At 40.0% G+C, this 27,886-nt stretch overlaps 1 protein-coding gene across 1 annotated transcript; it reads right to left on the bottom strand.

Moving 5' to 3' along the window:
• Positions 1–11: 11 nt before the first annotated feature.
• ABHD17C (abhydrolase domain containing 17C, depalmitoylase) lies at positions 12–27,886 on the bottom strand. The gene is made up of 3 exons (XM_063169830.1): positions 26,921–27,886; positions 4,650–4,829; positions 12–1,525 (listed from the first exon to the last, which is right to left on the bottom strand). Exons 1-3 carry the CDS (start codon positions 27,451–27,453, stop codon positions 1,306–1,308), a joined length of 933 nt encoding a protein of 310 aa, XP_063025900.1. The 5' UTR covers positions 27,454–27,886; the 3' UTR covers positions 12–1,305.

Consider the following 27,886-nt stretch of genomic DNA (forward strand, 5'->3'; position numbering starts at 1 on the left):
CTTGAGCAAGCTCTAATCCATGCATCCTTTATTCCATTACAATCACTGTGTTGCTCTCTAGCAACAGGACACAAACTGCAATCAATCGCAATCAATTTATACAACAATCTGAGGCTTACAGTACATTTAAGGCCTTTAAATTTGGAAAAATTAGACCTATCCTAGCAGTGTAACAATTTTTAAGTGTTTTGCATTTCTGATGCATAATCTGTGCGATTCCAGTGTCAAAGAATCAAATTACTCCTAAACTAAAAAGATCAGCTCAATGAAAATTTAGTTACATAATTCATCAAAACATAAATGTGTAAATTCTATTTTTTTTTTCTTGTCCTGGAAACTTTATAAAACTTTAATAGCAAAATAATATAGGGATAAAAACATATTTTAACAAAATGTATTCAATCATATACAAACCAGAATTTTGCAGTTTATTGTAACTAGACTTAAATTAAAACTACCAATTAAGAATCTATGCACAATGTAAATTCAAATATGTACAGTACTTTTAAAAAGTCTACAGGAATGCTTTACAGAAGGAAATGTCTGTTATGGCTATTATTCAGACAATCTGAATATTAAAATGAGTTTTCTAGTAGTAAATTTACACATTTATTTTTAAACAAAAGCAGTTTTGTCCCTAGATCCTTTAAGAATATTCCAGTTATGTTTATACAACTAATGGAGAGGTCGTTACAGAGTTTAGCCCCATATAGTAGTTTGTTTATTTTCAGGTAAAAGTATATTTAAATAATTTACTTGGGAAGATCAGTAAGTTAACAAAAGAACACTAGAAGGGAGGAGGGGGAACTTCATCACAATAACTTTCCAGTTACAATACCACAGCTAGAAACTTCACAGAGAAAGTACTCCCTTAGATTGAACCCATGATTGTTCAGAACAAGCTGTAGCTCATAACAGTTGTGTTCTCCACTCCGAGAACACAATGGGGAAAAAGTCTTTGTAGGACAGAATTATAAATGATCTGAAGTGAGACAGAGAAAACTGATCTTCGATTAATACAGCACTAGGTAAAAAGTGTCCCCATAAGCAGCTAGGATTCCCACTTCCTTCAGGGCAATGAAGCTAAAAATTGTTGGAATTACAGTAGTTGACCATATTTGTGTGCATTAGTAGAATCATTTCCAGATAGAAAAGACAAATTTCATCAGATGTTTGATTAGAACACCCCCAAGACAGGGTATTTCTTCATAGTATAAAGCTATTACAGCTATCCAGTTAAAGCATGTGCAAAACCAGGTAATTTCTTCCGTTCACAGTAACTGAGGTAAAATCAGGTAGACTTCTTCAGGAGTTGGGAAGTTCATGAGATATGAACTGTTTTAGTCTCTCTAAGTACTGTGCATAAAGCTCTATGTCATTATGCCCAGCCCCTTCCACCCAGAGGGGCTCTACTGCTCGTGGACACCGCTCGTACATGGCCAGGCCATGGGAGAAATCGATCACCTCGTCCTCGGTACCGTGGATGACCAGCACAGGAGAGGTCACTTTAGAGATCTTGTCAATGCTGGGGGAAGGAAAAGAAAGACACAGCTCAGTTTGAGGCTTTCAGTTTCACATCATTAGAGAAAGCAAGCTTAACTGTTGACACACACAACCCAGTTACCACAGGATATTTTTAAATGGCTGCAGACCACTGGAATTGTGCACAAGTGAAATGGGACAAGGCTCATTCCCAAACCACAGGTGTGAAAAAGGAGCTTGCAATGCCACCACCACCAGCCCACCAGTGCTAACAGCACCAAGTTTGAGTGGGCAGCATGCAAATAAAGTTTGGCACCCAAAAATCACCCACCAAAAGAGTTACTGTATCTATCACACAAAGCACTGTGAAGCAAGTAAGATTCCATGGGACATTCTGCAAGCATGGACTCTTCTCACATGACACATTATCACCTTCCAATTTAACAGCTTAGGAACTAATTAAATACGTTCCAGTCATAAGATTTCATTAACAACAACAAAAAAAAGGCTTTGGCTCATGGAGCTTAAACCTGTCTTTGAACCCCCAAATTAGGCAGATTCAGCTAAAGGAAAACAATCTGTTCTATTGATTGTTTAAGTTCAAACAATGAAATAGAAAACTGTGGGAGAAGAGCAATACACAGGGATATTTAACTGCAAACCACAGAAATCACACAGGATTTTCCTTTATGTAACCAGCCTCCTTGCCAGCTGTGACTGCAAAGTGGCTTTAGAGTAACATTTTTCCTTTTGTCCAGCTACCTTTAGCCGACCAATACAGCTCGAGACTACCTGTCACAGGAAAATGGCTTCTGAGGGAACAGAAGAGTGACAAAGGCACCTTCCCACTGAAGGGGTCAGGCCAGAAAACCCCAATTATGAAGCATCCTGGTAGCACATGAACTTGCAAGCAGTGAGGAGCAGCTTTCTCCGACTCTCCTCACACAGGCCCCAGCTTTTATTTCCAGCCAGCCATTTCACGCTGGTAATTACCAATGATTCCAAATCTGTGCAGAGACACCATGTGCTAATGAACTCTCAGCTTCCTACCTGCTCCACTTCCATCAACAAATGCAAGAATGTGGAGAAATGAGTGCTGCTACTACTCAATTTTATGGGAGGATAAATCTATTTTTTTATGGTAGCAAATAAAAGGTGTTTGGATTCTCCTGCTCCTGAAGAACAGGAAGGCATGCAATTTTGGCATGACCATTGATTTTACAAAAATATCAAGACTGCTTAAAATTATTTTAAAAATAGAGATGGCAGCATACCCTGACTTAAAAACAGGTTAAAATGTTTTATGAAAATTTAAAGTTAACTAAAAAGATGTAAACTGAAGCACTAAGCCTCACACTTACAAACCTCAACATTCAGCATTCTAGAGAACTGCCATTGGTACTGAGTGTAAACAGATTTCTGTCTCTGTCTCTATAGCTGTGAAAAAAACCCTGGGTTTCATGCAATTTAAGGTACTATTTAAAATTAAAATGCAGCCTTATTTCACTTTTCTTGTGTGGAACTTGAGCTGTGTGCAACTACACTGAATAAAAAAAAATCCCAACATAAAAGAGGCATCAGAATAATGCAGATTTTGTTTTTCCCCATAATTTTAATCTAAAAATTAGTATCATAGTCAAATGTAAATATTTTATGATTAATATGCCGCATAAACTGAAGTTTTAAGCCCATGAAAGGTCTGGTATAAAAGATCTATCAGCTAAAACAGTTACAGAGATATTTATGCATAATTTTTGTGACTAGACACTAAGTTCTCATTTATTGTAGGAAATCCCTTTCACTTCAGTATTCATATAATGAAACAATTTTTTTCACATATATTCACAGACCATTAAGCCAGATAATATTTATATTTTGCAGAAAACTGGAAGGCATCCCATTGCCAAGTCAGCGACTCATAAAGCAGTATTTAAACTGCACATTAGCCTTACTTAGTATTCTCAGCCACACAGCTCTGCAGCTAGAAAAATCTACAGAGACCAAATTCTCATGGTGTCCCAACATAAAATGCACATAATAGCAACTCACTGTAGGTGCACACAGAACTATTTTGTTTCCCACTGTGAAGACAGACAGTTGAGCTGCACACACTCACAAAGAGCACTGCTGTTTATTTTCACTGTTCCCAGTACCAGGGAAGTCAGACTGACAGCAATGAACAGCTCAGTAGGGCAAGAACAAAATACTCAAGTGCTACAGCACATCTGCTGTCACTGTTCCCCTTCCCACTTTTCTTTTTAAAGCTGTTGTTTGATTTGGCTTGTAACAGCTAATCACTGTTACTTCTGTAATCAGAGCTATGTTTTAAGGCTTTGTTTTTTCCTCTCTTGCAGAAGCAGTTGTAAATATTGGATTTCAGGTTTGAGAATGATGAATGAGCTGGAGTTTAAGTGCTTCAAATTCAGTCTACACCTCCAACAAGTTAATTAATTAACTAATAATATGTTTGTAAGGATTCTAAACATGGGAACTGTGAGAGACACTATTACTTCATCACCATTCTTTCTAGCTGTTCCGGCTTATGGATTTTTACCTATGGCCTCCCACAGCGGCTAATTTTAATCTGTTGTAACCAAAATAAGACAGAAATAGGAAATGCAATAAATATGCCTTACTATACTTATCACAAGCATGACTTCATGAAGTAAAGCCAAGTTTTGACCAAGACTTCAGTGTCTGTTTTATCTTCTCCCTTCCATGGACCACTAAGCTTTTTACTTGTGCTTCCCCTTGTCCTGCTATAGAGACACTGGCTTCCCCTCTCATATTCTTCCATAACTTAAACTGGATCCAATGAGAAGTTCTAAAAGATTTCCAGAATATCTGCTGCTCCCATGACCTCTACTATTCCCAAACAGTTGAGTACTCCAGGTCTGTTGCAATTGCTTTCCTGTGAAAACTAGACCATAAAAAGCAAATCTTTAATCTTAAAACCAGTTGTATATAATATTCTAGAGCTTCTTAAAACAAGCTTAATATCTTCTAAAAGATGGGACAGGGACTTTGTTTTGGTCACAAAATCAGGATCCTACAAGATGCCCCCCTGCAGGGAGGACCAAATGCAAGTCTCAGTATCTACCCACACCACCAGTCCCTTTTAAACACCATGGTGAGCAGAGAACCCCCCTTGCAGCAGTGACACATACCTTGGGAAAGCATCAAAGCAGTAGGTTTTCCTGGTGTCAGGAAAAGCCACCCTTAAGCCAGACATCAAGGGAGAATGGAGGATCACAGCTGCACACTCGTACCGAGATGCCAGGTCTACTGTGGGGACAGTACCAATGCTCTGGCCATACAGGATAATGTTCTCAGGACTGACACCATACCTGCAGAGAAAAGAAGGAGCCATTTAAAACAAAAACGCCAAAACACAACATATTTCACATCCATTGAAGACAGAAAAGAACACATTTCTAGTAGAAAATAATTTGTGTAAAAGATGTCTTTTTGACAATCTACACCATCTACAGTGCTGTGGTCACTGCTGTGACAGTGAAAAGCAAACCCTGCTATACCCATGTACACCTGGAAGGTTTCAATTTCCTTACAAAGCTGCTTGCAAGGCCTGGAGAATACTCAACTTTCAAGCAGCTAAATTATTTGGTATATGCAAAAAGAGAAAATTAAAATGACAGTAGAAGAAAGATCAATTAATAATTAAAATTAAGAATAATCCAGTACTAATCGTCCAATTACAGGCTGTCAGGACTACCTTGTTTCATGATGAAATATAACTAGACTGGATTGTAGCCTCTGTGAAACTGAAATTTTCTTAATATTTTTATACTGCTGAGCATAAGGGTGCTTTTGGCATCTACTGTTATATGAATAAGCAACTGTATAAAAATATCTCTCAGGAGTAAAATTTTATCCTCTTGGTAACCAAGCAGCAGCTGATGCTGGCAGTCTGTCACCACAGCCACAGGCTGATGTTTTTAAAGAGATGTTGTGCAGCTTTTTTAGCAGATTTTTTTCTGTTTTAGTGTTAGACATAGTCCAGCACACAGCAGGGCCTGGCTGACTCGGTTAACAGGACCTTGGAACAAAATCTTGGCATCACAGACTTTGTTCCAGCTGCTGGGTGGGGAGGGCTGGAGGCATGCACCCCAAAGGCACCACATGCATCCAGCCCATCTGCCAGCTGTTGCAGCATATTAAACACAGGCAGAAATGCAACAGCATCAGGGATACACAAGAAAACAGGACTGGAACACGATCACCCACATGGCATTTCAGTGGGCATGGAATGATATTAATGCTGGTAGGTTTTGCAATGCCACCCTGAACAGCAGTATCATGATAAATGTGAAGTTTCATTTCTAAAAGGTTTACAATATAAGCAGAATGTGGAAACAGATGTTTGAATGAGAATCACAGGATAACAGGACAGCATAGAGTGACAAGAGAATTCAACACATCCAATTGCCTTAGTATGGCAAATTTCTCCAACACTGATCAGCTTTAGGCTCACTCCTTTTGATGTTATTTTGTTTCTGAAAACATCTCATATTGTAGGGGGAGAAACTTGCTGTTGTGGCAATAGGTACTCCAGAGAAAAAGCTGTTTCACAGTATGCCAAGTAAAGTCAGATACAGTCTATAGCATCATTTAAAAAGCCCAGAGATACATCTAAATTTAAAGTAGCCCTTCATCACTACAACTATTCCAACTCCACAGAAAGGAAGAGTGACAATCTGGACAAAATGAATAATTGTAAAAGGGTATTAAGACACTGAGTTAGTGCACTCTTAGCCTGTCATTACAGCAAATGTCTTCTGCTTTACAATCCTACTGACTAACCAACTAAAAGAATCTCTGGGGCTGTTTTATTTAGGGACAGCTCCCCCTTACAAGACAGAAGAGTTACTGTAACAGATTTATCTTTTAAAGCCCTTTACCATTAGGTCATCACTCAGCAAGCGAGACATGGAGCTTACAGCAAACATCAGCAGAAACTGCTACATGTAATATTTATTTATCCTGAGGCCAAAGGACACAGGACAACTCATGAGCAAAGGCCATGAATAATTGAGCTGGGCAAGGTCCTCAGAGCTGAGGGTTTGGCTCCATGATGCTCTCTGTTCTCACAAACACTGCCCAGTGGTGACTCAGCAAGCCCAGGTACAAACCCACCTGGGGGCTTTATCTTTAAAACACGGTTCTTAAAGCAGAGGCTGGGTCCGTCCCCCACTCTCTGCAAACCTCCTTGTGTTAGATCCTTGCACAACAGGGGCAGTGATACAGAAAGTGAAAGAGAAGAGGGGAAGGGCAGATATGGGTAAGAAGGCAGCAATGAAAGGCAAACTGGGTGACACAGAAAAAGGGACAGAATATGGTAGAAAAAAGCAAAAGACACTCTGGAAAGGAGGAATCCTGTTACAGTCTGCTCTCCTATTAAGGAAGAAAGTCTTTCCACCAGCTAAACAGCAGCCCCTAAAAATAACTTCCTTGAAACACACAAGCTTTGGTCTCTGTGGAAACAGAGCTCCATCCGAGGGAGCAGGAGAGCCAAGGAAAATTTCTGGATATGCTTGGGCACTTCTCCTGTGCAGCCCCATCAGAGAGTTCTAAACAAGCAGGGCAAGACAGCAATGTGGAAACCAGCCTTCAGCAAAGCCAAAGCAGGAAACAGCTCAGTTACCATGGGCATATGCAAAACCCTGCTTTGACAAAGGGGGGGGGGGGGGGGGGGAAGAGAAGAAAAAAGGGCAGGCGCGCTTTTTTTCAAGAAGGGAACTCCATTACTGAGAACTGCAGCTACTGCTGTATGAATCATGCAAGCATTTCTGCTTCCCCTTTCCCATGAACACAAGTGGGAAAGCTCGAAGTTCTCCAGCCTATTCCAGTCTCAATAAACCACAAGTACATGGTGTGGCTTACACATTCCAGTTACCTTCACAAGCAGTAAGCTCCCCATACCTAGAGCTTCAGTCCAGGTCTAGCTAAGGCCCCAAAACACCCCACAGTCTATAATAACAGTAGTTTGTTTTGGTTTTTTTTTCCCTGTGTTTTGCCTCAGTAAATACAAATGAGGTTTACCAGCATTTCTGGTCTCCCCATGCTAGCATGAACTACGTGCACAGAAGCTGGTTATTAAGAATCCACACTCCAGACTCTTCTACTTATTCAGAGTAATAAGAGACCTCAGTCATGCCAGCAGATCCCCTGCTTGGCTGTATGGCTGTGGCTCAGGCCATGTCCCTCCTCATTTTCCTCATACAACAGCGATGATGGCATCAACTGCCATGCAAAGTACCTCAGACTTCCTGGATGACAGCACTATGTGCAAACCATGTATTATCTCAAAGCATCTTTAATTATGAGCCTAAGATCCTGAATCCCTGCTCCCCCCCGGGCTCCAGCTTTGAGCCGTAGAGCTGGAAAGTTTACCATTGCTATTTTTACTCTCTCCTTGCTCAGTGCAGAGTGCCAGTGGAATGCTGCTGCAGGGACTCCAGAGCGTCACAGCTGAAACCCTGCAATGTTCACAGCCAAAGCTGCCAGTCCTCAAAAGTGTCAAATACATATTCATTAGTGAGGCCAGTCCTTCTGCCAGGCTTACCGAATCCATGAAGTCAGCCTCACCTTGTATTTTCAGTTTGAATTTTTATGACATTTTCTGTCCCTTTACCCCTTACCTGAACAGGAAAGCAGAGAGAGCAGCCTGTACTCAGTAACAGCAATAAATCAGTTTTCAGGAACTCTCCATGCAGGGAATTTTGATGACACAAACCCCACTCCATAATGCTATGAGACTTAGTGTTTAACTGCTGCTAAACGCAGGCAGGGAGTGATGGGCAAGTTCTTCCTTACAACACAAAATACATATATTTACAAGGCCAGGAAAATGAGGTAACCAGTTCCTGCATTCTCACAAGGGGACTGAGTCTGAAACTGGGCACTCCCTTCTCCAGCAAACACCAATTAAATAAATCATTTTCAAGACACAAAGAAAATCCAGCACACATCAGGAATAACACAAATCATGTCCCAGTTTGGGGGAAACAGTGACTGCTAGAGTAGCTTTACTAGAACATACATGTACTCAGCCCTTCATAACCTGTTCAAGTCTAGTTCTTCCTGTTTGCACAAACCCATTTGTCACAAAATACTATTTATCACCTTTTCAAAATGAATTATCTCTAAGTTTAATAATCCAGAGAAATTTAGATCACTAGCTAAGAACCACAGATAGGTATTTTCTAGCATCATTATACGTTTCCATAAGGTATCCATATATATTTTCAGAAATTAGTGGCTATTTAATCCTGTATGAATCTAAAAAATCTAATTTTGGGGGTAGAAAGGAAAACAAAAATCCTCAATTAGGTAAGTCACAGCAGATTGCATATATTGAGTATGATTTTATGTTGTGTGACTTTTATATTAAAATAAATCAACACTAGCAACTTATTCAATAATGATTATTGCAAGAAATTTACAATATCAGATCAAAACACTGCATTTTGCATTGTGCTTCAGCAAGTACCACTCCAGCATGTCAGCCAAAATATTAGAGAAATTACAGCAGATTTTCAGTCTAAATGCCAACATGAAATTGAGAGGAAGGCATTAGATTAAGGATTTTTTGAGTTAACCGTAACAACTGTCAAATGAGAAAAATCAGATTTCAGGATTCACAGGAAACCCTGGCACACAAAAAGTGTCCCTGTGCCAGTTTCCCCAGTTTCCTTGAATTCACACAAACACAGGTCTAAAATTCTTCACTGTTTTACTGACACTGACACTTTAAATCATGAGATTTCCTCCTTCTCTCCCTTGTTCCTCTCCAGAACTACAAGTGCTGTGCAATTCAAGTTATGGTACACCACACTCTATTTCACTTCACATTTTCATGAGCTAAGAGCCAAAACTGGGTTGTGCTCTGGCTTATGAAGCTGCAAAAGAGAGAGACCAATTTTTCTGGCCTATGTCCCAGCACACTGTCACAGGAGCAGACGAGCAATTCCACAAATGTGTTCACTCTCAAAATAATTTAAATGGCTGGCAGAGAAATTTAATCAAGGACTCCGCCACAGTTTTATATCACTGTTACTTTTACTACCACACCAGAGAGTCATTTGATTATGCCATGGAGAAACCCCAGTGCTAACCAATATAAGCTGATAGTGGGATAACAGAATGAACCTTTGACTCTTGGAAATGCCCTCTTACAGGCAATTCTGGATGTTATTAGCAAATATCACACTCCTGCAAGCTTGCTGGACTCTGTGACTGCAGCACTAATCCAGTGATGTGCCAGCTCCTCTCTTCATATCAATAATAAATGGATCAAGTAGAAGCAACTTCCAGGCACTTCTGAGGATGATCATTTGCCCTGCAGTAACTTAATTATACCAAAGCATAAAATCACTGCAGCTGGTTCTTGATTACAGTCCTGTGACAATCAGTGATCTGTTATCAAACACTGAGAACTGTGCTCACAGTTCAACCAAGACCTGACAAGGATATTGAGTATCACTGGGAGCTCAAGCATCCATGACAAAAGCAGGGATCTACACTGCTGACTAGTGAAGCCACTGCAAGCTTGCCCTGAACAACCAGGGCAGGTAAATGGTATTTCATGGCATTCTCCAGTACAAACTGTAATGAGATTACCTTTTAAATGAACTGAATTATGCTAATCTGCACTGAGTGGCTTTGGGGTGACAGTTGGATGACTTGTTTTTTTAATCCAAATAATACTAGTTTGTCTAAAAATTGTTCCTTTTTGAAATCCAGCTTTAAGTCCCCTTTTGTTCATCTGCCTCAAACACGGGCTCCTGAAGTTGTCATGTTTCAAAGTGGGAAACACCTTCTCTGACCGAAGTAAAACTGCTCAGGACTCAGAGCAAGCCGAGTGCTCTCAAACAGTAAACCCACACCTCCTTTTTCCCCCCAGCTTCACCCTTACCAGGAAGTTCCTTTTCCCCAGGCAAAAAATAGGCAATCTGTGTTTGCACATCTATTTATGTTCTTAAGGAACTAACAAGTAAAACCTCCTTTGTTTTCTCTTGTACTGAGGACTCAACTGTATTTATAACATGACTTTTCTCCACCACAATAACCCAGGACACTGATTTTGGTGTTTGGTTTATGATAGATTGCTCATTTGTCTAGCACATGAACTAGCAATTTTATGTATAAACAACAAACACCATTGCTTCTGCCTGACTAGGGGTTTTTTGGTTTTTTTTGTTTGGGTTTTTTTTTCCCTAGATAGCAGGGAAGCAGGAAATAGAGTTTTCATTAAATGTGCACTGAAATTTAAGCAGGAACTTGTGCCATGGGCATGCTGATGTAACAGAATAACTTAGCCCCTACAAGCATTAATTCTTTCATATTGAGTGAAAGCAAGAAGGCCACTGACAAGTAAGGAGGACTCTTGTAAAACATCCAAGAAAAATGAGCAATAATGTGGCTCTGTTGAACTCCCACCTTCACCATTGCACTGCTGTGTGAAAAAAGGAGAACACTCCAAACTCAGTGCACACTCATGCAATGAGAGGGAGTGAGCACCTTCCTAAATTAATTCCTAAATAACCACTTCTAAATGTTGGGGGTTGTTTTATTTCTCTAATCACAGGGGCAAATACAGACCAAACCCACTGTAAGTTGAAATACACGAAGCTAATGGAAATAGGACCTAAATACATGGGTATATTCAAACAAAATTCCCATTGCCCCCATTTTCTTTGCTTTAGCTCCCTTAAAACCAACTGGAGTTCTGCAGACAGCACTGGCACAAGATTATAGTTTTGAATTTGAACAAACATGGGAGCTCATAGTTTTCCTGATTCTTCCAAAGTGCTTTCTTAGGCCAATCTTGATTGACACCATTTAGTCCCATGACACAACAGGTAAATGGCATATAAAATTAATTTTTTACTCCAATTATTTTAAAAATAGAGCACTGGAGTTAACTTTAATGAAGTATTTTGCATTTAATTAAGATGCTCTGTAACAAATAAACCTGGAATACAGAAGACTGGAAACTTTTGCTGGCTACTGAGCTTTATGACCACAGCATAAATAATTCACAAATACTCAATCAGCTACTTCTAGAATATACTCTTTACTGCAAGCAGTGTACAAAACCTATACAGTCATTCTCTGAGGTACATTTAAATAAACTGAGACAGCAGAAAAAATTCAGCTATTTTCATATAGCTGCTCAGCCTATAGTATCTTTTGAAGGAATCCACAATCTTCACCCTCAGTGTCAATCTCATCTCTCTCCTGCTGGGGTATTTTTACTGCAACTGCACACACACAGCCTATGCTCTAATACAGCAGACTTAAGATAGATGACTACTCCTCACAACACTTGATGTGTCATTAAAACTCCAACCATCTTTTTACTGTTGCAAAAACGCTGCACTTTTGGGTATCCTACACTCAAAACATGAAAAATAAGGTAAACTGCTCCTTCTAATTGTGCACCTAGTAAGGATTGTTTTGCAAAACAATATTTTATGAAATCCACATACATTAACATATCTTCAAATGTAAAGACTTCAGTTAAAACAAGTATGTGTCAACTAACACAGAAATTGATTCCCTAGTAGACATTAAGCAAACCTGAGTGCAAATACTAATACTGGCTTTGCACTCCCACAAGTTTTGTGCTTTCATGGCTGTTTCTTCGATTTCAGCTACTTCCAAACTGGAGAGCCCTGCCTTGTTCCTGAGGCTGAAATTGCACAGTGAGCCAATGCATTTTGGCTCCTCTCCCAAGCCCATCACATCACCCTCCTCACCAGCCTTGGCTCAGCACTGGGAAACTGAGGGTTTACGAGCCTGGAGGAAACAATCCGGCAGCTTTCCACAGTTCTCAAACCACTTTTGTTCAGGAGCACTGTCTTCTTCTGGTATTTCCATCTGTTTATTGAAGCCCCTGTGGCACCTGTCTCCAGCACTGCTCTTGCCAGGACTCTTCACATCCAACACAAGTCCTTGATTTATTTCCCTTGCCCCTACACACCTGAGCTCCACACTGAGGAGAGGCCACCCTGCTGTGGCACTAATTGCCATGAGCTGCACCTAGGCAAGGCTCAAGCCTCTGACTCATGAGCTGGGATTATTCCTGGCAGGAGCACAGTGGCTTTTGACCAGAGCTGCTGCTGCCTGTTCCACCCATCTCTGATATCTCTCCCCTTCCAGCAGCTACAGCCCAGCTGCTCACAAGCAGGGAATAACTGCTCCAGTGCACAAACCACGACAGGGAAGACAAAAAGAAATGGCTCCAGTTAAGTTTCCTTTCAATGTATCAGGCTGTAATATCTGAAAATAGCTACCGATGTATAAGCACAGAATGAAACAAGAGTAAACCTAGACTGTAATGGATCAAACTGCAAAGCTCACCAAAAATGTCTCACCAGAAGGTTGGCACAGCTGGTTAGTTACACACACTGTAACTTCATAAAGAAAGATAGTCCTGACCTAAGGATCTTAAACTAGAAGTAAATCTCTAAATTTGGCTGAAGGCAGTTAGTTGCCTGGATGCTATAGCAGCATTAAATGGTTTTCTCATGCTGCAATTAATACTTTGGAGACTAATATTTGGAAGATTAGGCAAAAAAAATTCAAAGCAGAGCACTCAGAAATTGATATCAGTAGAACTTGGCCCTTGAACTGCTCAGATAATGAATCCCACCACTCTTTGAATTCAAATATTTTCTTTTGTGTGTGGGGTTTCTGTTTTGTGGTTTGTCTGTTGTTTGTACTTTTTTCCATTCTTGCCTTCCTTTTGCATGCTCTTTTATCTGTTTATTGTAATTTTGTTTATGCTTCAGTCTCTAAGTAAAAGCATTTCCCTTACAGGTTTTACTAAGATCTTCACATTCTCAAATATTAGCAGCATTAAATTACTTGGTTTTGCTATGATTATTTGATATAGTTGACAAGCCATTAAATGTGAAATATGTGGCACTGATACAGCATTTTCCTTACATCACTTACAGGCAACTGTAGCTGTATATAAAACACAAGCTGGTAAAAAAAAGAGATCCAAGTGTTACCTCCATAATGCTGACAGAGGAGAACAAAGAAAAAAATTGAACTGTCTACACAAACAGCAGGTGCTCGTATCCAAAATCCTATTACAGCCGACATTTTCACACTGTTCTTCAAAGACCCCTGCAAATCTCAATGCTGTCTCTCCCACAGAGCAGCAGAGCTGGAGTCCAAGAGGATTACACAGAAGCTGGAATGGATAAGGCCTTGCAGGAATGCAAAGCAGACAAAGTGGATGCAGCATTTCTTCCATGCAGAAGCATTAGTGTAGCTCAGGCAGTGATTTGAGTCTCCAAGAGAAAAGAGATGAGATCAGAAAGGCAGGATGGAGAACAAGAATGCAGAGAGCTCCTGATACAAAAGTGATCCATCACAGCAAACTGGTCCAATGTTCCTAAAAAGAATCAACAGCAGATGAAGGCATCTGTCCCCAGAACAAGAGTCTTTTAGCAGCCAGCATTGTGTGAAGGTGACTCAGCTGGCAGCAGAATTTCTCTCTCCTTTATAGACTCACACTAATATGCTCAAGCACTGCAGAAGAACCAAGTTATTAGGTAAGAATGAGCTCCTCTCAAAGAAATGCAGTAACTCACACACTAAGGGCTCTGTAGAGAAGCCCAGCGCAGAGGTGTCCCAGTTTGTTATCCAGGAGGCCATACATCCTGCTTGGATAGCCCTCCTTCAATTCCCTGGAAACATTTTGTGTTTCTCTGAGTTACTCTAACCATTTCCACAGCCTTGAAGAAAGACAGTATTTTCTTTTGATTTAAGAATCAAAACAATAGGCTCTTCCTCTGCAAAGACATGTCTCATGAATCATAAATAGGGAAAAATCCTACTTGGATAAATGACACTGTAACCTCTATTTTTCCCCACCCCATGGTAAGTGGAGAAAACACATACCAATTTTTTATTTGCTCAAAACACTGAGCTTTGTCACAGTATGAATCTGCATATGTTTAAACATCTGCTTTCAAAAAGTGCCAAATTCACAGCCTTGCAGAAAAACACAACTCTCCTGATGCATCTCTCCTGTCTCTCTCAATTATCCATTTTCGAGTGGATTCATTAAATATTCCAGCAAATACCAAGAATGATAAGTGGCAAATGGAAGATGACAGTCATTTCATGAAAGCAATTTATTACCTGAAAAGATTCATCCAGTATCTTTTCAGAGACAAGAAAACCTCAGTGTTCTGGCTTTTTCTGTGTTGTTTTTATATTGGCACTCTTGACTTTTAAATCACTCATCTATTCCTTTCTTCCCAAGCATCCTCATCTTGCACAAGTTCCTTTAATGAACTTTTAGCACAATCAATGTTCAACCCCCAGTAACAGTCAATATAAACCTAAGATGATTAAAAAAATATATAGCAATCACCAGGATTAACAGTACCATATGTTTTAGAACAGCAGACCACAGATAACTAGTTCAGAGCTTAAAAATCAAATTTCCTAGCCACAGCCTTTATCACCACAAACCCAGGGGCTAAATCCCTCTTCCCTTCTCTCAGTAAATACTACTTAGAATTCTGTACAATGAAATTTAGCACAGAGTCAGTTTCTCCTGTGTACTTCTGTTTGGTTGAAGTGCTTATAAAACCTGCCTTGTGCTCACTAAGAAACTGAAAGAATAGCACAAAAAAAGTAATTTTTTACAGAAACATACACATGCATTTAATGATATGTAGAAACATTAAGCATCAGTAAACTTAATCTGTCTTAAGGCAACAAATGTTATTCTAAAAAATTGGAAGAGTACATCTGTTCATCTAAAAAAGTACTGACTTTTGTAACTTAGATGATAAAATTCAGTCCTGAAACCAAGTGATATGTACTTGTTCAACTTATCCAGCTGTCTTGTCTGGGATCACCAGAGTCTATGGAGTAAAAGACATTTTGCCCAGATTGTGTAAATCAAAAGGTTTCAAGAATGATCAAACAGCACACTTGGAGACTTCATTTTCTGCCAACACACCTAGTTAACAGGGCCAATTTCTTTTGTAGCTTTTTTAGTGGAAGATTTCTTGCTAGTCAAAACTTTTTCCTCTCAAAAAAGGATGCTTACCAAGCAATTACCAGCTATGCCACAGGAAGCAGAAGTACCTTGAAGTGGATCAAGGACAATTGTTAATGTAATCACTTAAGGTCATTATTTCAGCTGATGCTAAAGGTAGAAACTGATCTGCAGCTGCATCTTTGAAATTTAAAAGAATAAAAAAGAGAAGAGCAGCTTCTGGAAGTTATTCATGTCCCTATTTCCCTCTGTCTCTGATGCAGTACTTGTAAAGCATGTAGGCTCCCTGCCTGACTGCATGCAGGATCACCACAGAGCAACTGGTTATGCAGGAAAAAATGTTAGCAATTCCTGTCCATGCCACACCGGCACTTCACTGCCTCCCAGTAAACCAGCACAGCATAAAGAAGTCTTGTACTGCTGGGGTTTCTATTTTTGAAATAAAAGATAACAGCACAGTGCTTGGAAAAGAAGTGTATTAATGTCTGTGTTACTACTCAAGTTGGCATTTGGCCATGTAGGTTTTCTGCAGTTCACCATTTCACAACATGGACACTTTCAGTTACAAGCTACTACTCCTTACTCCCCCAAAACACATTTTTCCTATTTGGCTCTGCACAGTTCCATTTTACAGTTACAACATATAGTGTTTCCCTTTCTCCTTAATACCATAAAGCTTCCAAGAGAGAGACAAAATAGGAATATGAAATGAGAATTCACAAAAATTTTTAAGGAGGAAGTCTGGTCAGTTCTACAGTGAAGAACAGGAAAGAACATAGTTCACATGGCCCAGAAACACCAGGAATATTGGAAAAATGAAAAACACAGTAACAGACAACAAACGATATCTGCTAAATCCTCCTCTGTGCCTCAAAATTCTAGCAATTAAATGAGGAAGTTTAAGCTAACACCTTTATTTCAAATTAACACACAAATTAACGTACTAAAAATAAAAATAGAAAATTGTTGTGAAAGTCAACCAAAGATAATAATAATCTTTAGTCCCATTTCTCCCTCTGCTGAAATGCAACAAATTTAGAACTATATCCAGGTAAGAAATATCCACAATACTTAGGATTCACGTTCTTTATTATGAATATTAGAGTTGATTTTTGGATGGAAAGAGTAATTTCCTGAAATAATTGGAAGGTGCCTGATCCTATTTGTGTCAATAGTGTCTGTTCAAGGCTCTACACAAAATGATCTACAGATCTTAGATGAGCTGACAGAAGGACATCCAATTTGGAAGGGTGGGATATTTGGCACCAGATTCCTTCATCTCAGGATAAAAAAGAACTCAATAAATTAAGGAGGCTTTACAACCCACTCGCTCTCTACAAAACTCTATGAACATTTGGGATTTATGACAATATTATCTTTCAAAATCTATCAAAAATTCAGATCCAAATTATCTTCAAGTACGTTTTATCACCTTCATTTTTTATTAATGCAAACTCAAATCAGAGCAATTTCTTTTTCTAAAAGCCAACTTTGTGCCTCGTATTCCTTTACAGATAGTCATTTGTACATTATCAGATTGATTTTTAGTACAAATTTCAAAGAGAGGATAAAGAACTAATTGTACTGGGCCTATGCACAGCAGTCTTTAGAAGTGAACATCACATTACATGAGTAATTAGCAAGAGTTCAGGGGAGAGGGCAGACGGTTTTGCTATCAGAGAAACAGAAGGTTGGAAGCTGGCAGAGACAGAGCAAGTCAAAACCTTGCAGGCACACTGGACAGGCTTGAGACCCCACTTGATATCTCAAACTGCTGCAGTGACTCCTGAAAGGGTGCTGCTCACATCACAACGTGCTGCCTGCAACACATGGTTAACCACCAGAGTATTTATTAACCAGTGTGAGCAAAGGTTACACCTTCATAAACCCTACGCATAAAAATAGCAAAACTGCAGCTGAAACATTACCCCACCTCTTCCCACAACGCTGGGACTTTTAAAGTTTGTTAAACTTGGTGAGATGCTCGCACCCAGACTGAAACAGTAACTTTTTCTGTAACATTAACACACATTAAAGCCCATGCTTTATCAGAAAAAGACAAGCTTTTTGCACTAGGGAGCTACAACAAAAAATACTACAAACAAAATGTGTAATACAACTTAAATACCCAAGTTGAGGTACATTTCAGTCTTAGAGGAAGAAGGAAACTGACTGGCTCTTGAGTAGCTGCCTGAAGGTAAGAATTGTCCAGGGAACACCTCCAAAGTAAATATTATATGAAATTAGCTACTTCTTTCAAAAATAATCCAAAACAACACTTGAAACATACAAACACCTTTGTGAGAAATTAAGTTCTAAATAACAAATAGCATGATGGAGAAAACTTCTGTAAATTTGCCCTGGAGAACATGCTCCAAAACCAAGAGCATTTTCTTGAAAGATGCCACTTTCCCCAGTCTGTCCTATAGCTAAAATCCCACTTAAATTCATCAGATGTTGGGGAAGACTACACAGAGTTCGGACATTGATTAATTCTGCCCAAATTGGTCCAGTGCTTAAGGCAGCAAGTCAACTTCCCAAGTTTTCCTTTAAGTATAAATGGTTCTATACAACATTTTGGTTATAAAGTGCTCAACAGAAGTTCACTTTTTATTGTTGTTGGCTTTTACATGTTGCATATTATTAAGGCTTGCAATATGTAGTGTACTAGACAAAATATCTTGGTTAATTTATTACAAAGAACTATTAAAATGCATGGAATAATGCCAAAATTATCTGAACTTAATCTCAGTTTATCTGCACACTGGGAAAAAAAAACCAGCTGGTTTTGCTTCTTTGCTGATGTTGAACACCATTTTTCCAGCTCAGTAAGGACGTTCATAGCAAAGCTAACTAGATCTTACGAGGAATAGTTAGAAAGATTCTCTAATCTAGCAAAACCCATTGTAAACAACCTTATTAAAAGAGAAATATTTCAAGTCATACTATTTAAAGGTGCTTTCCTGAGAAAAGTGTTGAAGTTGGCCTCAGACCTTTCAGATTTGTTGGCTCCCATTATCCATTACTCCACAGTTGTTCTGCTGCATACAGAAAAAAATGGCCAGGCTACAGCATGAAGTTAAAATTAACTGGTCTAACATACTTAGATCTTAAGAAATGTGACAGTATTCTGTAAAAAATAATAATAGAGAAGAGTATCTTAGAGCTTCTGGCTGGCACTGCATGCCTTGAGAAGGATCACTTGCCAGACACTGAGCTATGCAGCTCAGTTAGCAGCATGCCTTGGCTGATAAACAAGGCTCTCATGAGTCAAAGTTCTTAAAGTAACGTTTCTATATGTAAGCAGGATTTTTAATAAGGCACAGTAAAACTAATCTTCCTATGAACATAGCTCAAACTGTCTAACGTGAAATCAATTCCTAATCAACAGCTGAAAATAGAATTTTCATCTTGAAGGTACACCTAGAAAGAACTTTAAGAGACCGTACCAATAAATAATATTAATGTCAGAAAAGCAGACAAAAAGTTCTTCTGACAAATTTGCAATACAAAATAAAAACCAGAGGCAATACTTTGAGATTGCCTCTCATTTAAATTTTTCCCTCTAGACTTTGAGACAAGTATACTAAATGAAAACCTCATCTTCCACATCAACATCATTCTTCATTTGTTAACCCACATGGAATTCCCTTTTTTGAAAGTTGAGAGGATACAGATTTATTTGATGATTATGGGGATTTTCCCAAAGACATGCATGTGCTTATCAAGAGACATGAAACCAAGGGTGGGAAGGTGAGTGGGCACTGAGCCAGATTCTGCTGTTTAATCCAATTTTGTTCCTTTGTATTATTTGGTCTCATAGTCAGCAAATCCAACCACAATGTTCAATTCTAACAGGAGAACCTTTGTTCTGTAGAGCTAACATAGTGGTTAAAAATGTAAAGATATGGATACAGATAATGCCAGTATAACTCTGCCATTATACAGCTATGCCTGCACCTTTCTGTGATTGTTTGTGGGCAGCAGAGCTTAATGTGCAAATAACAGTAACCCATTTTTCTCAAATTAGCCCTTGGAATAAAGAATGCAAAGATGTTCCTCTGTCCTTAAGCTGACACTGTGCACTATTCATCCATCCCATTCTACATTCTTAGCCTTCTGTTAAAAGCATCTTTATTCCTCTGTGTTCACACAGCATTTCCTGGGTTTACAACCCCACATTTCCCATTGCTCCCACAACCTGACACACTGAAAAAAAAAACCACTGCCAGCAAGCCACTCAGTTTTAGTCAGGAATGAAATTGAGCTTCATCATCAGATGTCAGGCTGAGCATGCAAGACCAATGTAAGTCATTCATCTAAAAACTGGAAAGCAGGGCAGTCGAGATGAAGCAGCAGCAAATGGGTCACTGCAACATTCAATTCACCAGTGCTCATCTGCAGCAATCTCAATTATTCACCACCAACTGACACAGGAGACACAGGGAGATGCTGTCTATTGGTTTGGTTTTTTGTATTTTAGGCCATACAAACCCAAGCTTTAAGAGTCAGACAAAAACCAATTCTTAATCACTTCATTTCAGACACCTAAGAGCCATCAGCACTCAAGATTGTAAAAGTATTTTTTTCCTAGATTCAGTTCCTCATCTTGTACACAGGTGGCCTTAATTTCTCTCAAATTCAGTGATAACTGAAGCATCTCCTAATCCACAGGAAAAGATTTCTGATCTTCTTAGGGGCTACTTGGAAAAGCAAGCCTATATGTACACAAGCATGTTAGGTACAACACATCTGCACCTTGTTTTATGACTCATTTCAACTGCTTCCAAGGCAGCCTTGTAATTAATTTGCATTTGTGAAGAAGGGCAGAAAGGATTCTTAGTTATTCATTAAATTTATTATCAGCTTTGAGGAAAAAAACAAAAAACCCCTATGTTATTTGTTCATTTTCTTTACTAGTGCTGCATAATCTTGAGACTGTTGGCCTTTAAACCAACAGAGAATACAACTGTGGAACTCAGAAGTGGGCCTGGGGCAGGATGAAAGTTAGTATCACCACATCATGTTAGTATCATGGCACATCACAGTACAAGGAAATAGGGAATTCAAACTTTAGTCCCAGCAGTGAGACTCCAAACAGCCAATACTTGGCACTGCCCTTGTACTAGTCCATCTCCACATGAGGAAACATCACAGGACTGAAATACCCCAGAAAACTGAAAAGGACCTGTCGTCTTCATTCAGTCTGGACACAGAAATATCCATTTGCTGACTGTCAGCTTTTCCCATAAAGCCAGTTGCCAGCAGATAACCCCTTGCATACCCTGAAATGGTTTCCACCTATCCATTCCCATAGTTATATACAGTCCTTGACAGCACTGCTACTTTTTTTTTTGCTTTTGCTCTTTTTACTTATGTTCACAAGTAATGAACCAGCGTAAACTTAGCCCAGCACTCCAGAATGTTTCTAAGCAGCAGAGTAACATAGAGTAAAGGGTGAATTTTGGAGGTTTTTTTGGTTTTGAGGTTGCCATGGACCGGAGGCTGACCCTGGCTTCAGAGCAAAGCCACTGAGGATCAGAGTCCAGCTCAAACTCCCCTGCCAAGAACAAACTGAACACATCCAAGAGCTACCAGCAACATGCACAGGTCAAACAGCCATGGCAGAGCAACCACCAGCTCAGCCTGCAAAGGTGACATTCTGTACCTAGAAAGAGAAAAAGCTGCCATTCCTCTGCACTTCATGTAATTTAGTGCTAAAAAGCAGACAGTTACTTCAGCATGGAGGGTTTAACAAGACGTTCCTCTAGGAATCGTTTATGTTCAATGCTCTGATGATGTTGAGAACCAGGTCCTACAACCTTTGTACCAACATCTCCAGTTCAGGCAGTTGAATTTCAGGACTATCCACACTCAGAAGAGCATGTACTGTTAGCCAAAGGCTCTTTGGCAGCTTATTTTTCTTCCCAAATAACACCAGTTGCAAAACATTCTTGACAGCAAAAAGTTTCCTTTTTTTTTTTTTCCTTTTTAAACAAGCTTTGATCTTGTAGTCCTGACAGAAACAGGGAAATGTTTAACAAAACTACTTTTACTTCAGTGACTAAAAGACGTAACACAACACTAAAGCTCAGTAAACATTTTGAATAACTTTGAACATCAGAGCACCTGTTTTGAACAGTTGTTGGTATTTGTCCCAGGGACACTCATCATCTGAATTAATCTCTGCTCATTGCATAGACAACAACAGCAGAGGATTGTGCATGAATCTATTTTTGCCCAAAGTTATATGCAGCCTTTCTTGAAGAAGAATTGACCATGGCAGGAAAAGTTTTAGAGGATAGTAGCTTTAAACAATCCTTTGGAGACTTTGTAACAACATTATTGAAAAGAACAATCTACCAGTTGATGCTCCATGAAGAAAGAAAACTCTGTTACTCCAGGACTATTAACTGTGACTCTGCTAAGCACTGTCTTTTGACATGCCAGGATTTAGTTGGTAACTTTTGATGAAAACCTTTAAGCATCCAATCTAGAGAACTTGGCTTAGATCATGCACAAAATATGGTGCTAGTGAAACAAGATTCTGTTGCAAAGAAAATTAAAGCAGAAATTGACTATTTTGATTAGGCAAGCTGTTATTCACCTGGAAAGCTGTAAGCACCTCATCACATCAGAATGGAGACAAACTAAACTGACACAACCTCAGAAGATTAGTTATCACTCTGGCCTAATCCAATTAGGTGTGTTCCTGATTTTACTCAATGTAAGACTTCTCCACCAGCTCCTACACAGGAAACAGCAATAATCTCCTGATAATCAGCACCACAAATAATAAAATTCCTGCATAATTAAAAGTTTGTGCATTTTTTAACATTAGATTTGGCAAAATAGTTTTAAAAACTACTTAAACATTTTATCTGCTAGCCAGTGATCAAAGGCCTGTGGATTTTACTACACCATTTCACAATTCAATTATTTCCATCATACCATATTGAACAAGAAGCATAGGGAAAACTAAAAGTGAACCTATGCTCTCCTTTGGATTGAAAGACAAATCCAAATGCACCCATTTTGAGAATTAAAGACTTAAACATTACAATAATATCTATCATTTATTAAAAGCTTAAAAAAATACTAGTTTATATTGTGCACCACGAAAAATGAATTAAGCTCTATCTTGTTAAATGCAACAAGAACAGCTCTTCTAAGCTATTTATTAATTACATTTTCTTCACCTCCTTTCAGGATCCAAAAGATGGACTAACAGGTTCTGCTCTGACACTTTACTACAGAAACAGAGGGAGTGGGGCAGCAGAGCCTTCTTTCTTGTGACTGGGATTTTAAAATACTTCAAGAACCTTCTTCAAGTTTTTAGGAAACATACAAATAGATTTTAATATAAATAGCATGTGATTGACAAAGCAGCCATGGTTTTGTGCTTGAGCACTGAACCCAAGCCCTACATGTGCATCCTGTTTTTAAGTACTGTACATTGTCTTAATGTAAAAGTGTTAGAAAGTTCAACCTTCCCATGTGGGATTCAGGAAAAGGGGGGAAGAGGAGGACAATCAAGTCATTTTGCACAGATGTTGCATTAAAACAATCAGATATTAGGATAAGAGACACAGCTGAACAAAAAGCAGCAACTTAAAACCACGTGGACAATAAGACAGTCTGATATACATTCTCTTCAATTTGGTTCTGATTTTGAAACAAACAACAAAATCAGTCCAATCTGCCTAAAATAAAACACTTGCAAAAAATATCTTTAACAATAAGACAGAAAATTCTTTCTGAGAAACATTAAGATAGCAGATGGAAGTTTGTAAATCAAGTGGAAAAAAATACATATAAAAGACCAAATTAACCACTGATCAATACTTGATAGTAGAATGAAGACAACCAATGCTACAATTACAGCCTCTGAAGAAAAATCTATAAAAATACATTCTAAGGGAACATAACTATAGGTCAACATCTCTACTGGACTGAAAGACAGTTAGAATTCAAAATTAATAAAATTATCCTTTAAGACAGTTTATTCATGAGAAGAAATACTAAATTCCTTTAAATTAAGGAAAATAATTTTCCTTTACAAAGACTAAAAGAATGGAGAATAGTTGAGATTGATTTTGCAAAGACAGGCTGATAATTGAAACTAAACAAAAGAATTTGATGATTTTGTTTTTTCATCCACTGTTTTCAGGTAGTTTTATAAGGTTTGATTCCTAAATGTGTATGTGATAGCAAGATCCCTGTTTCAGGACCTTGAAAGAATACAGTCACAATCTGCAGCCATGATGGCAAAACAAAGTGATGCCTTGAAAGGCTGACCTAGAACAGAGGCTAGACAGAGCTAAAGGATAAATCAGGTATTTATTAAAAGGCCTTAATGGATACACCTGGGGCAGTACAAGACCCAAAATGGTCACAAAATGGACAACTGGTCACAAGATCTCACACTTTCATAAGTTTAGGTCCATTTGCATATTGGAGTTAATTGTCCAATTATAGCCCCAGGTTATGAAGCTCCATCCTCAATGTTTTCTCTCTTCAATTCACCGTTGTTTATACTTTTTGGGCCTGGAGCTTGTAACAGTTGTCCTTGATCTCAGGTTGGAAAAGGATTGTTTTGACTACCTACCTGTGAAGAGAACTTGCTAACATTTAATATGAAGCTCAGAGTTACACACTAAAGCAGCACAGAATGTGAAAAATATGAAAGCTAAAACTTAAAGCATCACTGCCAGCTCACCATCATTTCTAGAATTTGACAGCTTTCTCCAAGCACAGGGTTAATCCCCACCTTCCTCAAGGCAACTTGCAAAACATGCAGGTGAATTAATGATTGCCAGGTATCAGTGGTACTTCAGAGGCACAATTTAAAAGGAAGAGTCTCAGACTTCCAACATTTTAATGATTCCTTTCTGCTGCCAGGTGGAACGTCTGGTGGATTCAGAAGAGCAACAGCTTCCCACGGAACTTAGCACAGATGACTAAATGCTTTTGATGGCACAGTGAACCTCTATTTTAAGACTTCACTTTTAACTTTGCATTACAGTTCACTACCATATGACTGGAGGCCAAATGCCAGGAATTTGCATTGAGAATGAAAGCATACACAATCTCCTGGAGCTACCGAGGAGCTGCTGCAGCAGGAATGCTATAACATGACATTTTACCTCAAGAGGCATACTTGGATTTCTGCTGCAGAATATTTCACTAATTGTGAGCCACTTGGATTGAGGACTAGCAAATGATCAGTCTTGTAAAGTTCACACTGTTACTCGGAGAATTCATCAGCAGAAAGGCTGATGAAAGGTTTCACTCATACCTGTTACAAACACAGTCATCTGTTAATAGAATTTATTAACTTCCTATTGAAGGTTACACTTTACAGTGACCAACTTCTTTACTGGGCACCTAAAATACTGTAATCTTAAAATCACAGAATTCTTAACATTGGAAAAGATTTCAAAGAGCCCTGAGTCCAACCATGAACCCAGCACCACCATATTGCCCATGTGCCAAATTCACATGCCCTTTGAACTGTTCCAAGGGTGGTGATCCCACTGCTTCCCTGGCACCCAATTCCAATGGATTTTGGCTCCTAAAAACCTAACCAATGCTAACTACTCTAACTGTACCCTCAAGGTACACTAAAATATGGAATTAACAAACATGGCCAAGTAAGACCTGGGAAATTTCAACCTCTCAATAAGGTGGAAAGCAGAGCCTAGATTTTGTATAAACCACTCAAGGGACACTAACAGAAAACTACAAACCTGTCCAGTCACACATTTATTGAAGATCCTCTAAAAGCAAGTTGGGCATGTGGTGGCATCACCTACTGGGTCAGGTTTCTTAAAAGATTTAAGTGAAGGAATCCCTTGTTTCTGGGTCTATGTAGAACATAACCATATACTAAATGCCTGTCAGCACAGAAGAAGGCAGACATGAAAGCACTTTTTCAGAGCTTGAGAAGGTTTAAATGAAACAATATCATCAACTAAACATCAAGTGAAAGAGAGAAAATACACATTAAGGAAGAGAGAAGGACTACCATTACCTAGGCTTGGTTTAGACGTAGCACTTTTCCTCCCTTGAATCTTATTTACATCACCCATATGTGTTATAGTGGCACTTAATAATTTATTATGCATACGCCATATCAAAATCACTTCTTTACATAAGACCATGTTGTTTATATTCAAGGAAACAAATCTTTTTTAAAGTCCTGGAAAACAAGCCCAGAATCTGGTGTGCTCACCAAGCAGACAGAACACATGCTATGGAAGGGGAACTTCTCCCTACACCTTTCTCCCCCCTGCTCTTTGCTTGACTTAGGCAGAGCAATGTCAAAAGGCATTTGGACTCCACAACTAACCAATCCCTGGATTCTTGCAAAGCCAATTATCTAAATTAGTAACAACTCCTGTCACTATTTCTGAAGCTGGCACGTATCCCCAAGATAGACATTAAATACGCATTTCATGCAAGCCAAGTTTGTCTATGAATGTCAGAGCCAAGAACTAAAAACGTTCATCGCTCTTTTCTCTTGGCCTACTACAATTTAAGCTTTTTAAAGCTCTTTGTTTCAGGACATGTTCTGTGAGGTCATACTTTAAGAACCACTTATGCAACAGCAAAAGGAGCTCATGGTTTCTGTGGACAGAAGTGGGAGGCCCAGGGACAGCCATCAGTCATAGCAAGGAGCCAGAGGCAGCAGTTCTGCTCAGGATTTTCTAGAAGCCAAGGGCTCACTGTTTCCACTCACCATGCTGCCTCTTGCCAGAGCCTTCTCACTGTTGCTCCATCCCTTTGGATGCCACATACCTTGGCATCTCCTGGCAGAAACGTCAGCTCTCCTTCCAGATGTCAACACTTTTTCCTTCCAGCCCACTACCATAAGCATTGGATAGAGTTGTTTGGAAGCCAAAAGAGAAAGACTTCTATGGTGCAGGAGCTTGCACGAAACCCCAAACATGTCACACAACACCAGCAGTTTCCTGGTAAGCCAAATTCAGGCAGAGCTTTGGCTCACCTGGGTTACCTCTAAGTGTAGACAGTGGCAGGCAAGTCTCAAACAACAGGTTTACTGCACTCTGCAAGCTCAAACTGCAACCAATATGTCCTACTCAAGATGGAGATTTTCAATGGTGAAGCAATGGCTAACACAAATTACAACCGAATAATCCTCTAAATCTAGAAAAAGCCAAAGGATGAGGGTTTGCCCATCGTTTTAGCAAATGAAGCCATCCAGTAAATCACACTGTAGCTGTTCATGGAACATCTGGTCAGGCCGCCAAAGTAACTGAAACCATTTACAAACCCTTCCCCTCCACTCAGCAAGGTTAACCGTGCAGACTTATTAGGATTAAAGGGAGACACAGAAATACCTTGTCCCCAGTATCCATTTACCTTGTCCTGAGGGCCTGCCAGGCTGCATCAATGTCTGCATACAGGTTTTTCTCCGAGGGCTTGCCGGTGCTCACCCCGTAGCCAGAGTAGTCATAGGAGAAGACGTTGCAGTTGATGCGGGAGCCAAGGCCAATGTAGAAGCTGCACATCTGGCCCAGGTCCACAGCATTACCGTGCGAGAAGAGCAGCGTGTACCGGCCAGTGGGGGCACAGCGAACGAACATGCAGCCCAGGCGGTTATCTCGGGCCGTGCGGGAGAAGAACACTTCCACGGCATCCAGTTCCCGCTGGGAATACTGCCAGTCGGCCCGCTCGCTCAGGTGCAGGCTGCAGGTGCCCGATCCCGTGGGGGTGCCCGCCCCGGCCGCCGCCCCGGGCTCCTGCTGCTGCTCGGGCTGCAGCACGGTGTACGTGGGCTCCGGGGGCAGGAAGGCCAGCTTGGCAGCGATGCGGCTGGGGCAGGGCGGGCAGCAGAACAGCCAGCACAGCTCGCCCAGAGAGAAACCGTTCATTCTGGGGCCTTGTTCTGGCATCAGAGACGCCGGAGAAAAGCTAAACCTCTCCTGGAAAAGAAGTCACACGGAACCGACCCAGAGCCCTCCTCCGGCGCGACCTGCCGCCTTCCTGCGAGGCCACCAGCTGCCCTCCCAGAACGCAAACAATGGCAACCTTGGAAGAACTACAGTTCGGCAACAGCAATGCAGCTCTTCAAAGCCTGGAAACTGCTTATACAAACCAAAAACACAACCCCACGAAACACAGATGGGCTACAACCAGCCCTCAACCCCCCCGCCGCAACTAACGCTATAGCAAATGCAACTCTCTAAAACCCGACCCTAGACCGCCCTCACCGCACGTGAGCCACACATACACATTTACAAAATGAATTCCCCGATACCACGGCTCAGAGCGGCGCCCCGGCCCCCCGCAGGGAACATGCAGGATCCAGGGAAGCACCTTCCCGCA

This window comes from Melospiza melodia, chromosome 15, assembly GCF_035770615.1.
Source record: "Melospiza melodia melodia isolate bMelMel2 chromosome 15, bMelMel2.pri, whole genome shotgun sequence".
Classification (NCBI taxonomy): domain Eukaryota; kingdom Metazoa; phylum Chordata; class Aves; order Passeriformes; family Passerellidae; genus Melospiza; species Melospiza melodia.

What these genes read in the sequence shown, in the direction of transcription:
- ABHD17C (XM_063169830.1), bottom strand. Translation starts at nt 27,453, where the DNA reads ATGCCAGAACAAGGCCCCAGAATGAACGGTTTCTCTCTGGGCGAGCTG. An exon ending in TGGCAGGCCCTCAGGACAAG is followed by an intron (nt 4,830 to 26,920) that starts GTAAATGGATAC and finishes TTTTCTCTGCAG; the next exon opens with GTATGGTGTCAGTCCTGAGA. An exon ending in TGCTTTGATGCTTTCCCAAG is followed by an intron (nt 1,526 to 4,649) that starts GTATGTGTCACT and finishes TCCTTCCCCCAG; the next exon opens with CATTGACAAGATCTCTAAAG.